Below are 19,698 nucleotides of genomic sequence, written 5' to 3'. Positions count from 1 at the left end.
CTACTTTAAAGCTGATTTCCTTTAAAAATATTAATATAATGGTCTCTTACCTAAACTGCATTTTTTTTCCAGAAGTGTTTTATAGTTCAGTTACTTAAACACTTTTGTCCAAAATTCTCTATCTTTGGTACTTAGAAAATAAAAAATTCCAGCTGGAGCTGAAGGAAAAGAAAGTATTAGGATAGAAACGTGGCTATGACTGGCAACTCCACTGAAGGCTGCATTTGAACATCATATAAATGTAGTATTCTGAAAGTTTTGCTCATTTCCTAGTAACTATAAGCAAGCAAATCAAATTTTGCTTTTGTTTACATCTGAGTAACCACACTCTAAATCATGTCTCTTTCCTGAGCTGTTTCCAAGAGTGGACTTATCTTGGATTTATGGTATTGTAATTAAGAACAAAAATTGGAAGAGTGATTTACATACATGCATGTAGGGAAGAAAAGATTGCGTGGTTAACACTGCCAATAGGATGCTGAAAATGTAGTGTGATCCTGAATACTCACAGTCTTCATTTGAGACCCAAATATTACACCATTTAATGTTTATCTTCCTGTAAACTGAGGATAATATCACTGTTACTTCATAGCAGGATTTGAAAGTTTGTTTCTTAAGGTAAAGGATTTTGGCATTCTTAGATGAAAAAAGTTCATCTGCAAAGTACACACTACTGAATTTAAAAGAGACTTTCATGGTTATTAATCTAAACTACTGTTTAATGCAATGAAGAAGTAAACACAGATTTTTGTCTAGTTGCCCTTGCATTGAGCTCACTGTTATATATACATATATTAATACTATATAAGAAGGATTTATATAGACAAGTATGTATATGTCATATATTCTGTCATCATGCAATGGTGTATACTGATACCTATGCTCCTGCAGTCTATATACTGCTTGTTTGATATTATATATATCTCTTGTGATAGGTTGAATGGAAAATAAATTTCCTTTACATGACATTCCTGCTCATCATATTGCCTGGGCACTTCTTTAGTCTGGGTACACATATCTTACTCTTTTTATAAAGTGTATGACTTTGGAATCGATGCCAATTGACCTGCCAGAAAGGAAGGTGCCTTCCCTCATCCTTTAAGGATTTGCACTGAAAATGATGTAGCCATGGACATACTCTCATATCATCATTGTGATAGGAAGTAACTGTGCAGTCTTTTTTTTTTTTTTTTTTATGGTTATTAGTCTGCTGATAACCTATTCTAGGTAAAAGAACAATGTTAAAATGATCTCTGACAAATTTCAGTTCTCAGATATTGCTGGCACAAATAATGTTTCCAGCTCAAGGATTACTGTGTGTTTATGTTTGTTTGTTTGTTTTTCTGTGTTTTTGTTTGGTTTGTTTGTCTCGGTTGTTTGGGTTTTATATTTTTCTTTTTAAAATTATTTCTTTCTGTTTGTCTTTATTTTTTTACTCTCCTTGCTCTCTCTGTCCTGCATTTTTTGTTCTTTTTTTTTTTTTCTTTCTATGAAAGCCTCTAAGAAAAGCTGTTTGCTCAGCATTCATGATTTAAGCTTCAAATATTTGGTTTTAATTCTATTCCTGTGTAAGAACCTTGTCAAGATGCATGGCTTTGCAATTATTTAGAAATTGGGGTTGCAAGCTTTCTGGAGCAATGTAAGTAAATATATGCATTTAATTTATACAAAAATGGATTGTATCTGCCCATCTCATAGCAGTAGCTATAATTTCATCTAAGTAATCACAAGGTAACTTGATAAAGAAAACATGCCAAATCTATCCTTTTGCATCAGCTGGTCAAAATAAGGAGTAACTTTTTTTTTTTTAATAGTATGATAACTGCCATTTTTTTTTTTCTTTTTTGTTGGTGATGCAAAAACACAACTTATTTTTGATTTTTTTTTTTCTTTAAACTTTCAGGTATGCAACTTTACCGTGGATGTATCTTGTATCCAGATTCTTTTCAAGTTCAGATGTAGCTTTTATTTGCTACATCTCCTTAAATTTTGTGTTTGGCCTGTGTACCATGCTGGTGACTCTCTTACCTCGTTTGTTAGCTATAATTTCCAAAGTGCAGGTCAGTATAAAACCTTTATGTTACTCATAAGTGAGGTGAATGCTCACATGTGCATGTGTGTATATGTTTATGCATGTATATAAGTATGTTTATACATACACAGTGACAAGATTTTTTCCAGCAGAAAAACTTGGGTTTTAAACATTCATTGTTTTTCTGTCCTAGTGTATACCCTATTGCTTGTCACCATCTTGAATTTTAACTTGTTTTGAATCATAAGGAAAAAAAAATGCACTGTAATAATGGAAAAACAGTGTTAATTGAAAACATGACATTTTCCAGACCATTAAGTTGTAATTGGCACATAATGGGAGCTGTTCTGGTCTATTGAATAGATTATATGCATTGTAAAATGTGTTTGAATAATATTGACATAAGCCATAAGCCTCATATTCCTAGGATATGTAATGCATTATATGAATAATAATACACATTTTCACTTGATGTATGTAATTCTGATTAGTCATAATGGCAATTAAGCAACATGATAGAGAGGAGATCCAGAATGTGTATGAATATCTATGCCTGTAGCAGGTCAAAAACTTGATATTTGAAGTCAAATCTGGATTACATGTCACCTAAGTTTGGAGGCAGATTTGATGTTGACTTGGGTTTAAGTTAGTAATTTAGAATTAATAGCATTCTAATATCAAAATATTAAAGAAAATAGAATGATCGTGGCCACATGTGTTTTGTTACTGTCTGTGAACCTCAAATGAAATTAGAGTCCTATGGTCCTAGGCAGTCTAAAATGTAATAAGAGATGAACCCTGCCCCAAAACAGCTCACAATAAGCTTTTCTGAAAACAGTTAACCTAGAGTGAGATTTGAATGCTGTGTCCAGATTTGTAAGTGTGCTCGATATGCTGTTGGAGAAAAGTAATTTTCTTCCTTTTTTTTTTTTTTTTTTCTTTTCTTATCCCTTCCCCCTTGCTGAATCTTAATACAGGCTTTTCAGAACATCTACAGTATCCTCAAATGGGCATTCATTGTATTCCCACAATTCTGCTTAGGCCAGGGTTTAATAGAGCTTTCATACAATCAGATCAAGTTTGACCTGACCAGCAGCTTTGGAATAGATTCATATGTGAGCCCCTTTGAGATGAACTTCCTGGGCTGGATTTTTGTGGAAATGGCCCTGCAGGGAACACTACTTCTTCTTTTACGGCTTTTTCTTCATTGGGATCTCCTCCAGAAACCAAGGTGTGTTGCCATTTGTATTCTACCATAGTGGACAATGAAGAAATTTTTAAAGAAAGAAAATCGTAGACTTTGAACACCTGAAGATAAATACTTCTGCTAACATGGGGTACCTGAATTAGTGGAAACTGCAGAAAGAATACAAGTAGTTGCTCTTTCAATTGGATTCTTCTGAGATTTGATCATGAATCTTTAAGGCACTGCAACCAGGGAAATAAAACAGAGTTATCCAGAATACAGTAGTGTCCAATTTGCCACATGTCATTTATTACCATCTTCCATTTTAGGGGTCAATGTTCAGTTAACAGCATGATCAGCTCTTCAGAAGATGTTGATGTAGAAATGGAGAGACAACGACTCTTTCGTGGAAGAACTGGTAATGATATCCTTCTTCTGTACAACCTCAAGAAGTGTTATGGAGGTTTCAGTAAGAAGAATATCGCTGTGGAAAGTGTAAGCTTGGGAATACCAAGGGGAGAGGTAAAGATGTCTTATTGTTTTTTCCTTTCAGAAAATAACACTTAATTCTAATAAACTGTTGAGACATACTCAGGATGTCTATAACCAGAGATCTGTGGATAGCAGCAGAACAATTTTGGTTGTAGTAATGTCTGAATATCAATAACAGGATAAAGCAGAAGCTCTGATGTTGCTTAAGAAGCAACTGTTCATTTATTTTTTGGATTACAAGTTCATCGGAGTGATTTTTTTCTTCTTGCTTATCTTTGTCAATTTACTGTTTTATAGGCTAGCACAAAAAACAAGTAGGTAACATAGCAGGTCAGTATCCAAAAAGAAAGCAAAGAATACCCAACTCAGCTGCAAACTGTGAGCTGAATCCTGAATTTGTCACCAAGGCAAACTTGTAATTCTCATACTGAAAACATCACAATATATTTTAGTATAGTATGTAATGTACTAACAGGCTATTTTAATAAACTTAAATTTAGCACTGAATATGATAATCCAAAAGATTTCTCAATTACTCTTTTTTTTTTTGTTTGTTTTTTTGTTATTTTTTTGGTGATTTTTATGCTTTTGGGAGTTGCAGATATTAATTTCAAATATACCAAAAAGGAAAAGACTTTTCTTGGTTGCTAACAGCAAACTGGAAGATGTTAGAAACTAGTGCATGGCAGTGAAGTTCCACTGATGTCCTGCAAGTTATACATGAGTTGTTGGGTAACTGGGGTAACCAGGAGGATATTATTCTTGATTAAAGCCTATTTATCGATCAGAAAGTTCATGAAACAAGTAGTTTAAAAGTTATGAAGTGCTATGTATATACTTAATCTGAATCCTGGTCTTGCTTAAGAATATATTCACTGCAGATAGGGGCCTGTTTGGTGTTCATGTACTTGTACAGGGCGAAGCAGCTCATGAGAAACTGAGAAATATTGACTCTACAGACTGGTAATCAGGGCTCTCAAACAGGACTTGAGGTCTTCAGATTCAAATCTAGCATTTAATAATAATATGGATAAATAATGCATCTAGTTACTGGACAGCATTTTAACTGGAGGGCTAGAATCCTAAATAAGTCACTTTTAGGAACTAGGAGGTAATAAAAGTAAAACTTCTTTTCCATGGGAAAGGGAATTTGCACATACAGTATATTCATATACAGTAGCTTACAGTCAGATGATAAGAAATATGAAAAGGAGAGAAACTGTTGAAAAAATAATCTTGCTTATTACTTTGAGCGTAGCAGATTGCTTTTGCTCTTTTTTTTTTTCTTTTCTTTTTTTTTTTTTTTTAAATCTCTCTTAGTGTTTTGGACTCCTGGGAACAAATGGAGCTGGGAAAAGCACAACGTTTAAGATGCTGACTGGAGATATCATCCCATCCGCAGGACGTGCTGTTATCAGGACTCCTACAGGGTAAATAGCACAAGGTTTGATCAGAATAGTGCTAATTGATAATGCCAATGATCAAAGACTCAGTAGGTCTTTCATCTTTATACTGTATTGTAGGGACCTGTGTTTTGTTCCCTTTTAAATGTATATTGCTTTATTGCTGTTAAGTCTCTGCAGGAAAGCATTTTAGCATTATTTAATTCCATCAGACAGCTCTGTTAATTGAGAATAAACTTGCCTGGTAGCAAAAGAGTGGGGTCTAGGAAGTCTTAACATAAAGCCTTTTAAAAATCTTAGCACATGGTATGTCCAAATCCCCTATACTAAGTGCTGCACTGAAAGTCTTCCAGGCTTAGGCTGATGAACAATGCTTCGACTGGACAATTTTAAAATGTTTTCTGACATTTGCATCCTTCAGAGTCATTAGTTGATTACTTGATCAATATTCTCTGTAATTAGGATGGTAGGTAGTGTTGGTGATATTGAGGCTAACTTTGATGGAGTGATAAGTGAATAATGGACTTTTTGGGTTAGATATAACTGACATTTACCAGTTTCCCAGCAAAACTGGAAGGGAAGTAAAGTTATTTTTTAGTCAGGCCAAAGTAAAAGGTATATGTGTATATATAAATTTTTAAAATTTTGAAACTTCTCTTTTCCTAAATGATGTGTATTTCAAAATAGGTGTTTTGGAGGACAACTGGAGTATTTAATTCAGAAAATTTTTAAAGGAGGCAATTTGGAGTTTCCAAAATCACAAGTTACATTTCACAGAATCATAGAACAGCTTGAGTTGGAAGGGACCTTCAAAGGTCACCTAGTCCAATCCCCTGCAATGAGCTGGAACATCTTCAACTAGATCAGGTTGCTCAGAGCCCAGTCCAGCCTGGCCTGGAATGTCCCCAGGGATGGGGCATCTACCACCTCTCTGGGCAACCTGGGCCAGTGTTTCACCACCCTCATTGTAAAAAATTTCTTTCTCATGTGTAGCCTGAATCTCCCCTCTTTCAGGTTAAAACTGTTACCCCATGTCCTATTGTAATGGGCCCTGCTAAAAAGTCTGTCCCATCATTCTTATAGGCCCCTTTTAAGTACTGAAAGGTTGCAATAAGATCTCCCCAGAGCCTTCACTTCTCCGGGCTGAACAAACCCAATTCTCTCAACCTTCTCTCAGAGGTGTTCCTGTTCTTTGATCATCTTGGTGGCCTCTTCTGACCCCTCTCCAACAGGTCCATGTCTTTCTTGTGATGAGGGCTCCAGAGCTGGATACAGGACTCCAGATGGGGTCTCACCAGAGCAGAGCAGACAGGCAGAATCACCTCCCTCGACCTACTGGCCATGCTCCTTTTGATGCAGCCTAAGATACAATTGGCTTTCTGGGCTGCAAGCACACATTACCAGTTTTACATCCACGGTACCTCCAAGTAATTTTCTGCAGGGCTGTTCTCAGTCCCTTCATATGCCTTAGAAGTGTCTAAAATATCCTTCACAACATTAATTATGACCCTGTGTAATGGTGGTCTCAGTCCAGGTTATGGATTTTTATGTGGCTGAAGTGAGTTTAAAACCCATATTCCCAAGTTTTCAAAACTTATCACTAACTTGAGAAGGAAACCTCAAGCAAGAGCTGCAGGTTGCACAGAAGCTAAACTTAAGGAAACAAACAGATTCAAGTCTGGGAGAAGAGATTTGTGTCATTCCTCACTTTGTTCCTTGCATCGTATTTTGACAACTGCTGTTAAGCAGATCTTGGTGCACTGTGTTGCTGTTCTACTGAAAATCACTAGGGGACAATGTCATGGAGGGACCTCAAAATTAGTTTTAAGTGAACAACCAGATCCAAAACAGGCTTTTATTCTGTCTAGTAAAGTCCAGGAAAACAACCAATTAGAAACAGGGTTTATACAATTAGCACTCTGGTAATATAAAATACAGACTCTAATATCAACTTGAGGAGATTATTTGGGGTACAGCAAAATAAAAATAATGGAGAACCACAGTGTGCATATATGTGGCTCACCAAAAACAACACCAGAGCTGTCCCTGACCCCAGGAAATATACACTCACTGGTCTAGTGAGGAAAACACCTGCCCAAGCGGCGAGGAATTATTTAATACACTCGCTCATCTGGAGAGGAAATATCTAGTTATCGCTCACCCACATGCAGAGATAAGCAGTCCCATTTTTTGGGAGGTAACCTTAAATGGCATCCCAGTCCCGGGAGGGCTCTCGGCGGCAGCATTTGGCCCGCAGATCCAGGAGGACCACACAAAGAGCAGCCTCGGTGGGATCCCCAGTTTTATAGTCTTGTCAGATCTGGCTGTGGGCAGTCTAGAAGCTTTGTGGCTTCTTTGCACCCCCCTACTGTGGCTATGTGTGCCCCCTTCTCTCTCCTAACAAGTCTGGCCTGGGTCTCACAATAAGAGCCATTAGCTGTATCATTGAAGGAAGGGGGGCCTGTGCACACATGCAGCTGTCACACCCACATCAGTTCTCAGTGCAGAGGGTGGGAGGGGAAAGTGTTCTGCCACAGACAAATTTGGTGACTCTTCCATAGGTAAAAGGTAATAACCACAAGAGGTCTGGAGAAGATTGTTGAAGAATGGCTAAAATTACTCATCCCAAAGACTTTTAGGTAGATTGATTTGTATTTACATCTGAGATAAAAGGAAGAAGGAGTATATCTTGGTAAGAAGTCTTCTCCTTTTCTTACTCCTGTAGCATGCTCAAAAGCCTTGCACAGAAGAAGAGAGGAAAGTCAGCTGAAGAAAGCAGTTGCTGGTCACAGCTGCAGACCATTTGGTCAGCAGGTCTAGATTTCTTTGTTTAAAATCTATGTCATGAAGCAGCTTCCATAGAGATTCTACCTCTGATAGAGATTCCCTCTGAATAATTAGGGCGTTAGCTTAGATGTAGGTCCCATCTCTGTTGAGTTTGAGTGAAAAAAACACAACTTTTGTCCTCTGTGGCCATGAAAGGACAGAATACTATGATCTGATGGATCCCTTATGATGTATTCTTCATGATCAAATAGTGAAATGAGTATGCAAATTATTGTTATAAATATTGGAGAACCTAACTGATGTAACTCTGTGCAGAAAATCCTTAATTCACAACAGTTCTTGTTTCCTAGAATAACTATATAGAAGGAGCCTCACACATTGATAATCAAGTTATATTCAGGGAACATCTGCGAGATTCTTAAAGAAAATAAGAAAAATGTACTTATGAGTGACAACTACCTTTTTAACAGGGCAGAAAAGCAGATCCACAATATCTTTAAGTACTTCTAGAAGATTTGTTGGCCCCTAGGTTGTTTGTTTGTTGAATGTTTAATAACACAAAAAAAGGAGCTTATTTCTAAGAATCTGAGAGAAAACCATGTCTGTTTTGATAACAAAAGCTTAGTAAAATGCATAAAAGCTAGATGTTATGTTACAGATTTCAATATTACTGAGATTTGTAAGGCGGGGTGTTATTAAGCAGAAATGTTTACTAATACTAGAGCTAACTTCATCTTTTCTGCAAATCAGGGTTTCCTGGCATTCTTCTTGATGGGGGCATTATTTTGGGGAAGGGAAGTCTTCTGGTCCATTTTTATTAAGCTTTTCTTTTTTTGATACACTATAAATTAAACAGATACTTTAAATGCACCATGTGCCTAAACTTTGAATCTTACCATATAACATGGCAAATGCACATTTATAGTATACAAGCTGAGCAGTCCACCAAAACCATGACTTTTTTGTTTTCATATCCTTCAGCAGAAAATGTTTTTAAGCAACCTCTAGCCTTTGCAATTACATTCTGGTGGTAACTGTGATTTGATAAAGATAGTCCAGTAAGAGAAATAATAGGAATTTGTCACCAACCACAGCCAGTCTTCTAAAGATAATAACAAAATGCCAATCACAGGGGAGTTTGCCATTTTTATTTTTTCATGTATCTGATTAACATTGCCATTATCGATGACATATCTGTCCAAATGAGACATAAAAATAATTATCATATAGAGAGTGTGTATCTCCATATTAAGGATATTAAAGAGTGCCAAAGGAAGAGGTAGCATTGAAATAGTTACTTTGGAAGATGCGAAAATAAAATACTGATACTAAAGTACCAGGAGTCCCTCTCATAAAGAGTAAAAACATTGAAAACAAAATGGAAAATTACTAGAAAGCAGAGTGTTTAAATAAAATTTGCTTACCTCTGCTTATAAGGTATGGGGCTATAAGACATTAGGAGACTGACTGCCATTTGAACAACATCCATACAAAGGATTTGTCAAGCTTAAATATATATAATGGTTAACTGCATTGTCTGCTTGACATTCAGAAGATTTTTTTCCGTTCTCTGTGGCACAGCTGTTCCTCTTTAAGAGTACAAATGGATTCAAATTAGCTTATGCTTAACCCTACTGCCATAACTAGATTGCCACTATGTGTGAGCTGGCCAAATGAAAGCTAGTGTATAAAACTGTAAACATTTTTGTAGTTACCTTTTCTGTCAAATAACTTGAAGAAATAAGGCCTGTAGTAAGTATGTACTAAGAAAAGCTGACACTTAACAAAATGGCAAAACAAAGGAGAACGAAGTGAGTTCTTATAGTGTTTGAATCTCTGCTGGGCTGATGTATCAGCAGATATTGTGCAATGTCTCCTTCAACTGAGGAGGGCTAAATACAGCTTGGAAGGGAAAGTGTCAAAATCCTTTAAAGTGTCACATCAATGTAAAATTGTAATGTTACTAGTAGTTTATTTGCCTTTTTTATGCACTGTATTTTGTGGTCTTTGCCATTGTAGTTTGCTGAATAGAGTTCATACTTAAAGTCTCACTTGTAGTGGGGTCCATAGAGGAAGAAATAGATAAGCTGTGTGTTGTCATGTTCTTAAGTTGCCCCACTGAGGCCTGAAGCATTTGGCAGTCTTCCTTGTGTAAATTGATTCATCTTCCATGAATTTCCATCTTCCTTCTGCACAGAGAGATCCTCCATGACAGCAATTCCCCCTCCTATTCGAATTATAATAAGTATCAGTCATCTCAGCTGTTGGATTATGGTCATGGGACCAAAGAACTGCTCTCTAAAGAGGGGGAAGTAAAATATTTCTTTAAAGCTAGAACTTGGACTCTTTTGATAGTTATGATATTCAATTTGATAAATAATTAAAAATGTAATTCAAATAGCTTTACTTAAAAGGCAGAATAAATTTACATCAATATAATGACTGAGATACCTGCTGTTACATTGTATAGCCGTATAATTAGTTTAATTATAACTAAGCTATAGTTACATTAATTGTATTTCAACCTTGATTTTTTATGATAATAATTGAGCATTAGTTACAAGAACAATGGAATATCTAACTACTTTTGCAATTTGTAAATTTATATTTCATTTTGACTAATTAACGAAATTGTCTCTCTCCCAAAACCATTGTAAGTACCATATTTATCACTACCTTTATTTTAACTGCCTTCAAAAACTGCAGGAAAAGCATACAAAAGTGAAACCAAGTGCACAGTGGAGTCAATAGAGAAACAATTTTTCCCAAAACAGCCATAAGGCTGATGTCGAGGGTACTAGGGGTTTTCTCTGGAAACCTGAATTTGAGGTACACCTTTGAACATCAGCCCACAGCTACTGATCAGCTGTGTTAATGGTAACCACTGTAACAAAAAAGAACTAAATCTAGTCTCTGCAATAAGCAGTCCAGCTTTCTGGAAATAAAAGATCCAGTTCAGGTGAGAGAAGGCAACAGGTTTTGTCCAAGATAATTCTTGCTCATCCCAGTGTTTTGTGATATTTTCAGTGCCAGCAAAGGCTTTCTGACTGGAGTGCCCCATGTCACCTAATGTGGCCTTCAGGACTGTAATCAAGTTTCAGGGGTTTCTTTCAACACGCAAAAGAAACAGATCAGCGTGAAATGACCACTACAGGAACAACTTCAAATTGAAACTTTTGGTCCCTCAGAGTTTAGTTTATTATCCACTGGATCCTGCAAGTCTCTCAAGTCTCTTTCACCAACAGTACAAAGCTCTGTAAGATGAGCACTCCAAATTCACAGAAGCCTCCTTGAATACTGTTTTTTTTTCAGGATGATTTGCAACAAAGAAAATTGTCACTATAAATGGAGACCAAAGCACTTAGAAAGGGATGGAATGCAACATCTTCCACTATTCAGGCGCTAGGCTGTGCTATTTTTCATGAGAATGCCATAAATTCTGTTGACCATTTCTGAAAGTGTCCTAGAAATGTAATTTGCAACTTGAAAAATTTGTTTAACATGCTTTATATGCTTTCTGGACATGTTCTGTTGGTTTTATCTGTTGCAGCCGTCCCACTTTAAAATAAAAATTAAATGGTTAATGGAAGTATTGACTGAGCATAACAATATAGTCTAAAAATGAAGTCTTTACTAGGTAGGAGAAAACTCATGTTCCATGTTAGTTCCATGTCTTAACTTGATCATGATATGTAGCCAAAGTTACTAACAGAATGTAAAGAGAACAATTAGTCAGTGTGATTATAATGATACAGAAAGTCCTATATTAGTACAGAAGTCTGGTTTTCTGCCTATAGTTTATAGATATTACACTGGAAACCATTGTGTCTACTGTACTATGAACATAAAGGCTGTGAGGAGTTGGAGTCTGTACTTATATGCTCTTTCTCTATTTATAAAGCAAGCATATTTTTCTTCCTTTTTGTCCTGTTTTTATATGAGTGGCCTAATGAGAAATACTAGCATCCTGATAATAAAAGTGCAGAAAACAAGCCTCTGTTTTTCTCTAGTTTGAGAAAAAGATCAATGTTTTTCTGCATGCTAATCAGAAAATAGAAAATATTTTCTGAAAAATATTTTCAGAAAATTTCCAGAAAATAGAAAAAAATGTATTTCCAATTTGATTCTCATAATGTCTTATAGGAAGACATTTGTTAAGGAAGAAGATAATTATTATTAGTTTAATGAAGGTAATCACATTTTTTTAAAATAAAAAGCATTTGCAATATATGATTTGGTGAAAAGTATTTCTAGTATTGTGCTATCACTACATGAAGTGCTCATTTCATTTAGACCCATGCAAATGAAATCTGAAAGATAAACTGAATTTCAAGGAAAATCAATTTCCAGAGATGAGGGCAGTTTTCTGTTGTAAAATATGTGCTGTAATTAAAAATTATGCTGTGTTTTTCTTTCATCTATTCTTTCAGTATTCAAAATAAGCTTAGGACCTGACTAAACAAAACTGAAGGATGATATCCAGCTTTTTGATTTGGAAATCTATTCAGTGATATTGCTGACAGAAGAATAGGCATTGTACTATACATACCAAAAAACTATCAATACAAGACCAGTATCCTCATATGGCCTATTTTTTTTTCTTCTGATCAGATTGTTTTCTGCTTTGGCAGATACAGAGATGGAAAAAAAATAGGTCCATGAATTCTTTAGTGAATACATTAGAATCTCGTTATTAATGGGAGCTCTTTAAGTGTTCAAGGTCAGCACTAATGGAGTGGCAAGATAAGGACCAAACTGAGTAAGAATATTAAATGATCTATTTTCACTGTACTCTTCCTTTATGAAAGCTAAAGGTCATTGAGTGGGATATTGTTCATCTAAGACTGTGTGCCTTACAGGAGGCACAACACTAAAATCATATCTGTGTAATTAGCACTGGGAACACTGGTGTGTTTTTATTTCCTAATGTAAACTGAGTAACTATTGTCTAATATAGTTCTAGCTAAAGAACATTAGATGCCTGTTATTTTTTGCAACCATGCATACTCATTTTTCGTTCTTTGTGGTACAGACCCATCCAGATTAGATGTTTCTATCCAGTTACAGGGTTCATGCTGAGTAAATGTCCCTGAAATTACCCCCAAGTGTGATTTGTTCTCTTGGCATATTGCCAAAAGACCTGTCTCTTGTTTCTCCAAAAACAGCAGCTGCACCAAAATGAAACCTTGTTAGTGTGCCTGAACCTTCCTAGTAATACACACCTCAGGCACATCTTTCTGTGTTCAGCAGCATCTAGATAACGTTTCATTGTGGATAGTGCTTCACTCTGTTAGAGTTCATTAAATGAGGAATCCACTGCTTCTGACAGGTTATGTGAAATGATCAACATTAATCAGTCCGTGATTAATCAATTAATAAAATCTTAAAAAATTATTTAATTTGGTTTAGGTATAGCTGGAAACTGAACTGGTAAAAATTCTGTATATGCCTCATTTAAAATAATCTGTAAGTGCATATAAATTAATGAGGAAGTACACTTCTGACATTCTCTTTCTCCTATCACCCCTTTTCTTTTTTTTTACTGAGTCTTTCTCTAGAGAGCTGTCTACAGGCAGTTAACTTCCTTGGCACAACCCAAACCTACAAAGATACTAAAATTTTATATCTTTGCTATTAAGAAAAAAGGACCATTCTAAATAGTCCCCAGCAAGGTTTGTCATAATCATGATAATTTATCTTTTGACAGCTTTAAAATATATTTCAATACTGTGGTTCATTATGTAAAATGCAGAATTGGTGTTTTCTTTTTCTCCCCAGACTCCTGAATCTTGTTAAGAGGAGATGCATACTTGTATTTTCACTAGTGCTTGTAATTGTAGATACTGCATTTAATACATTTACTTCATGTCTAAATGATTAATCACATATTTAGTTTTCTTAACCAGAAATGTAGAAAACCCCTAAGGAGAAAATAATTCTGTTACTGAGAATCTTGTAAAAATCTTTTTCTTTCAAAGCTCAGAGTTTTTTGTTATTAAGTATCTTAATTTTGACAGGTCTTTTCTGTATATGTAAATCAAAATCACTGAATGTTGAATTAGATATTGGAATAAACAGGACAGATTTAGTGTCATTATAGGTAATAAGACACCCTTGCAATCAAGCTTACTTCTTAGCAATGAATGCGATTTCAAGTAATGCTTTACAGCTACAAAGTGGTGACCAAAGTCTCTTTAATCAGCATAATTTTATTTTTTTTTCCTAGATTGTCCTTTAAACTACTAAGTTTTAATATTCTGCATTTTATTTCATTCGTTTATGGAATGCACACATGCATATGTATTTGCACAAACACACAAAGAATATGGAGCAACATTTTCCCCTTTCTCTCCACTATTTCACCTTTAATGTTGAATGTGATGCGGGCAGTCTGGTTTTGAAATATGTCCCCTTAGAGAAGGGTCTACCAAAAAGCTAAGGGAGGTAAACCTGGTAAGAATGAATTCTTCTGCGCTAATCTGTTCAGCTTGACACACAGTGTTAGAACAGTGACACATGGGTGGCTGTGCTAATTGGAAAGGGACAAACCACACACATTGCCTGTGGGTGACACTGCAGGAAGTGACCAAAGTGAAGAGATTCAAATTCATTTACCTGTGGAGCTGAGGGTGTGTTTGTCCTGAAGACTCTGTATCACAAGGGTGAAACCCAGGGCTGTGTTTTTTTTAAATAACATTCAAGACATTCACTTTTTCTTCAAACAGGTCGGAAATGGATATACTGTCTGCCAGTTCTGAAGGCATTCTCATCGGCTATTGTCCACAGCAAGATGCCCTGGATGAACTTCTAACGGGTTGGGAGCATCTTTATTATTACTGCACGCTCCGTGGTATTCCAAAACAGAATATCCGTAAGGTAATTATGCAGAATACATTTGCAGGTGAAGCTAAAGCTGGGTTGGGGTGTGGAGTTTATAAAACAATTGCTCTTTTTTTCATGTGAGAGAATATCTAATATTTCATCTTAACAGCTTTAGTAATAATTTTTTTCATTACTAGTACTTTATTTAAACAGTGTGGTGGGTTTTTGTTTGTTCATTTGTGATTTTTTTCCCCTGCCTGTAATGCCAGTTCAAAACACAGTAACGTCACTGAGGATACTAAAATAACACTGATACAAATGAAATCTCAGGCACAAAGCCACTAAAGGAAATGAAATTTATGAATGGTTCAACACCTTCATTATCACACTTAGAGAGCTGGGAGGGAACACCACATGTTCTGAGTCATGCACCTCTGAAAAACTCTTTTCTTCAGAGATGGGATTAAACTCTGAAGGAATTAAAAATTGTTGAATGATTATATAAACAAAGCAAACATCTGGGTGCAGAGAAGACAACTGCCAGCATTCTGCCAGTAAATGTCTTAAACTCCACAGGATAGGGCTGCATTCAAACTGCCTGCTGGGAGCAGTCCCTAAGATATTGCAGCTGCCAAACCAGGCCTGGGGTTGTCCAAGGAGAAGAGACCAAACCTATGTCACAAAATGCTTTGAGAGCTTACTGGCATAGATAATGACAACATCTGGGAATGTCACTAAGAGGTTTTGAATTTACAAATACAGATGCAGCTGTGCTGAGCAGCACGGTGCTCCTTTTCTGTAATGAGGCAACCAGTCAGCCAATACCAGAAATAAAGTACCAAATGGATATAGTGTAAAATATGGGATTTTTTCTGTCTCTGCAGATGGATGTTTCTGATTTGGCCTGGATTTGAGCAGCTCAGCCTCTTGTGCTTATCTGCATCTCTCTTAACATAAGACAACTAGAGTGCGATATGAAATCGGTGTCTGTCATTCCTGCTGTATATATTAGTCCCACATAGTTGCCATGGCTCTAGGATTGTCCTTGTAACCTCCAGAATGCTGCCTGTTGTCTTCCTTTTCCTTTTTCCAGAACCAAAACTTCATGTAACTGAAATATCTATTGCTAAAGGGTTTACACTCAGTTCCTTATCTGTATGTGAGAGGGCTACTTTCTGATTCTTTGCAGCGTTTTTTCCACCAGCAGCTAGGTATTATTCCATAAAAAGGTATGATTCCTGCAATGGGACATTGAGTGTTCAGAAATAACTGCCATCGTGCCCCAATAATAGCATCAGGACAGGCAATATTTTGATTTTTTCCTGTCTTAAACTAATCATTTGGGTGTTTCTGGGTGAGAGACTGGGGGAAATAAAAAAATCTTACAAGTCTTTGCCCCTTCTTTTGGGCAGTATCCTGCCTGACTGGACTTCTAACTAATTGTTTTAACCATACATTTCTTCCTGACTGCTTAAAAATCATCATACAGTCTTTTATTTAGTTGTTTGCACTTCATAACTCATCAGTGGTAGTTTTTGCTTCTGAGTACTAGGAAACTACTGAAAAATTGAGTATGTTTCTCTTTATCTAAAGGAAACATATTAAGGGATAACTGTTATTGCACTAAATCCCCCAACTGTAATTACCTGTTTTCTCCGCGAACTGACAGCTCCTCTCTAACAGTTGGGCTAAAAGCCTATCATAACTAGCATCTATTATCATGGCACTTTAATAGACACAAAGGTGGCAGGAGATTCTGGCATCTCCTCTGGAGCTTTGTAGTAATTTGAAAAGATGATGTTAAATACCCTTACCTCTTACATATGTTATTGAATGCTTTTGCTTCTAAGTGTAACTTAAAGCAGAAATCAAAGTTTGATTGTTTAACTTTGCAGCAGTGCTCTTAAAATGCTCTAAACATGGCTTTTATTCTTTTCTGTCTTACCATTTTCACAAGAAAATATATTATTGTAGTGCACATGTCCAAATGGTACAGTACATACTATAAATGAAGCAGTTTTTAAGACACCTTAAGAAGGATGGAAATTTCAGAAGCACTTGAATGATAGAAATACATAGTTTTAATTCAATTTTGTGGGACTCACTTAACTCACATACTTTGGGTCATATACATACAGTGTTACTCTCAGCAAGCTCACTCCAGAGTACAGAGTAAGCGTACTCCCCACTTGTGATTAGGCTGAAGCATGTAAACCCAGGTGGATGGTGATCCTCTGAGGGAGAAATGGAGGAGGAATGAGCTTATGATGTAAGATAAGAAGGACTTCCCCACAGTTAAAATAATTGTGTCATCCTTATTGGAAGAGTTACTTTTATAACTGCCTTGAACTTACCAAAATGGGTGTCTTTGAGTGGGAGCTGAGTAGGGCATTTAGTGCTGTGCTTTCGGACTCCTGGAGTCACAAAATCCTTAGGTATTATTTTATTTTAGTACTCACAGATGTGAGAAAAAGCTGTTCAGGTGGCACCAGCGGACACCTTCTTATTGGTAATACTTCAACTGCAGACAGTTGGAGACAACAGTTTTGAGAAATGTGAACAGATCCATGCATTACAATGGACTGTTAATGCTTTAATCTTACACTCTGCCAGGTCCTGTCAACACCAGGTAGTGGAGGAGAGTGTGTGTGTGTGTGTGTGTGTGTGTGTGTGTGTGTGTGTGCGTGCAAGTGAATCCTGCTATCACTGCTTGATTTGTGACTCCTTCAGGTCATTTGGCTTCCCAGCAGCAGCTGTTTTTTGGAGGATGAGGAGCAAGATCAGGAGCTATGTGGAAGCTTGAGTATGGAGGGAGATCTGTGGTGTGCTTACAGACCCAGATTCCATAATTAAACTGTCCCATATGACACTGAGATTTTCTCAGGTGCCTGGGAAGCTTTCCAGATTGCGATGAGCAGTACGATACCAACAGATTTCTATGCTGTGCCTGCAGGGTGTCTCTCTGCATCTGCACATGTAAATGAACACTAATGAAAATGCTGTCTCCTGTCTGTATTTGGTGAGGAGCCACAAGGGTAACCTGGCTTCATATACTTTCTCTGTAGATAATATGAGAAAAATGCTCTCTCTGAAATATCTGGCATTTATAAATCCCATTTCAAATGCAGAAGTATTTATGAATAATTGGTGTACCTAAGAGCATCTACTTTATGTATCAGATCCAGCTATTCTCTGGGCAATCAGTACACAGCTACTGCAATGGCAGTTCTCAAAACCATTTGAGGAACAGTTCCTCAACTGATGTGGTAATTCACGTACGGGTCCTGCTTGAAGTGGGTCAAAATCTGTTCTGCGTTATTTAGAGATGAGTTATATTTCTGTGGTGCACTGGGAGAAGATAAATATTAATCTTCCTATTATCCTGGACCATAGATAATCTAGGTGTGTAGACTTAGACTGTTCTTTACAGGCAGGTTTCTTCTGTGCCTTAGTTTCACATTTGTGATACAGAAACCTTTCTCACTTTCAAATGTTTTGTCTGCAGAGATTGACGAGCAGACTTTGTTGCCATATGCTTGCCATTAAGGCATCAAAGAGCTCTTGCAAATAATATTTAGTTTCTCCAGTTTACCTTCATCAAAAACTGAAATGCAGCTATCTCAGAGGAAAATAAATGTTTTTGTCTGTGGGCCCTTCCAGCTGTGTGGGATTGCTGTCAAATGTTGAACAGCTGCTGTGCTTCAACTCACAAATGGCTGGTGCCTGGAGAAACTCTGAATTTTAGTTTCCTGTAAAGAAAATAAAGTCTGGGAATGTTTTGGAATAGCAGCTGTATGGAAATGCAAGCTGTTATTTTCACATTCTCTCCTGCCTATGATACAGCATTCCCAGCCTGCCTCTGAATGTTTACCAGTGTTTATGCTAACGTACACACACGCATATATTCTAAAGCGTACATGGTTTTGATGTAGAAAGAAACATACATTCTCTTTGTTTTTTTAATAAGTTGGCAAGCAGGCAGGTGACTTCCAGGCTTTCTTGCTGCTGAAGTTATCTATTGAAGCACTACCTTCAAGGATCAAATCTTGTGCTAGGCAGATTTATCAACAGCAGGAGTCAAGAGCCTGACATAAAGTTGAGTGCACTTAATGTTCCAAAACAGTAATTAACGGAATGGGAAAGGAGGAGAAAAATGGGTCGTTTTCTATCAATGTTAATCTTCATGTAATGTGAAGTTTTATTTTACTTCCCAAACCCACTCTAAAAGTTTATTTTTTTTTTGCTGGAAAAGTTAGAGCTTTTGGGCTATTTAGACATATAGTAATTTAACATAGTATTTTAAATTATTTTCTTTTTTTTTTCTTTTTCTTCTTTAATGCATCAAGTTTCAGTATCTGAATTTGTTCCAAAAGACAACAGGCAGCTTGGTAAAAATTATACAATATTAACACAACATTAAATGACATCTCCCATTTCCAACAAAACTTGTGTTGCAAATCTCAAAACAAGCTTCATCAGGACTTCAGAGGCAACTTCCCAGAATGTCAGTATGACTTCTCTTTATGTTAACTCTCTATGAAAATTTTTGCACTGACTTTGGAATCTCATTGACTTCCTTACATGTTATATTCCATAGCTGCTAGAAAGAGGAATTTTTAAATTCATTTATTCTTTGCATGCCTACATTTTTTGGACCTCAAGCAGAATTAGTGTGTACAGTTTTATGAGGTTCTGGGATAATGAAGTATTTTCCCCTAGAAGATTACCATGAGTATATGCTTTCCTAACGTAAGAAATATAACAATACTGAGTTTACTCTGAAGCAGAATTAATAACATTTGGTGTGGAATTGATGATGGATTGTGATTTGGGATATTCAGACTACACTGCATTCATTTATTCCAAAACTGACACTTTGAATAGCTATTTTGGAAATGTATAGTTATTTTTCAGATGACTCCAGAATTCATTCCATTTGTACTAAGTATAATACAGATTCAGTATTAGGTCAGTTT

General features: G+C 36.4%; 1 protein-coding gene across 1 annotated transcript in view; it reads left to right on the top strand.

Moving 5' to 3' along the window:
• The window catches only part of ABCA13 (ATP binding cassette subfamily A member 13), a gene marked incomplete at both ends in the record, with an annotated part of 166,975 nt that overhangs the window by 121,683 nt on the left and 25,594 nt on the right, over window positions 1-19,698 (top strand). The window contains 5 exons of the mRNA XM_080364158.1: window positions 1,904-2,060; window positions 3,079-3,263; window positions 3,548-3,740; window positions 5,031-5,140; window positions 14,626-14,776. Coding sequence (XP_080220284.1) covers window positions 1,904-2,060; window positions 3,079-3,263; window positions 3,548-3,740; window positions 5,031-5,140; window positions 14,626-14,776 — 796 coding nt within the window. The remainder of the gene's footprint in view (window positions 1-1,903; window positions 2,061-3,078; window positions 3,264-3,547; window positions 3,741-5,030; window positions 5,141-14,625; window positions 14,777-19,698) is intronic.

The sequence above is a fragment of the Nesoenas mayeri genome, assembly GCF_963082525.1.
Source record: "Nesoenas mayeri genome assembly, chromosome: 2".
In the NCBI taxonomy this organism is placed as follows: Eukaryota; Metazoa; Chordata; class Aves; order Columbiformes; family Columbidae; genus Nesoenas; species Nesoenas mayeri.
The sequence above is the reverse complement of the archived record's forward strand: the minus strand, read 5'-3'. Positions and strand labels throughout refer to the sequence as shown.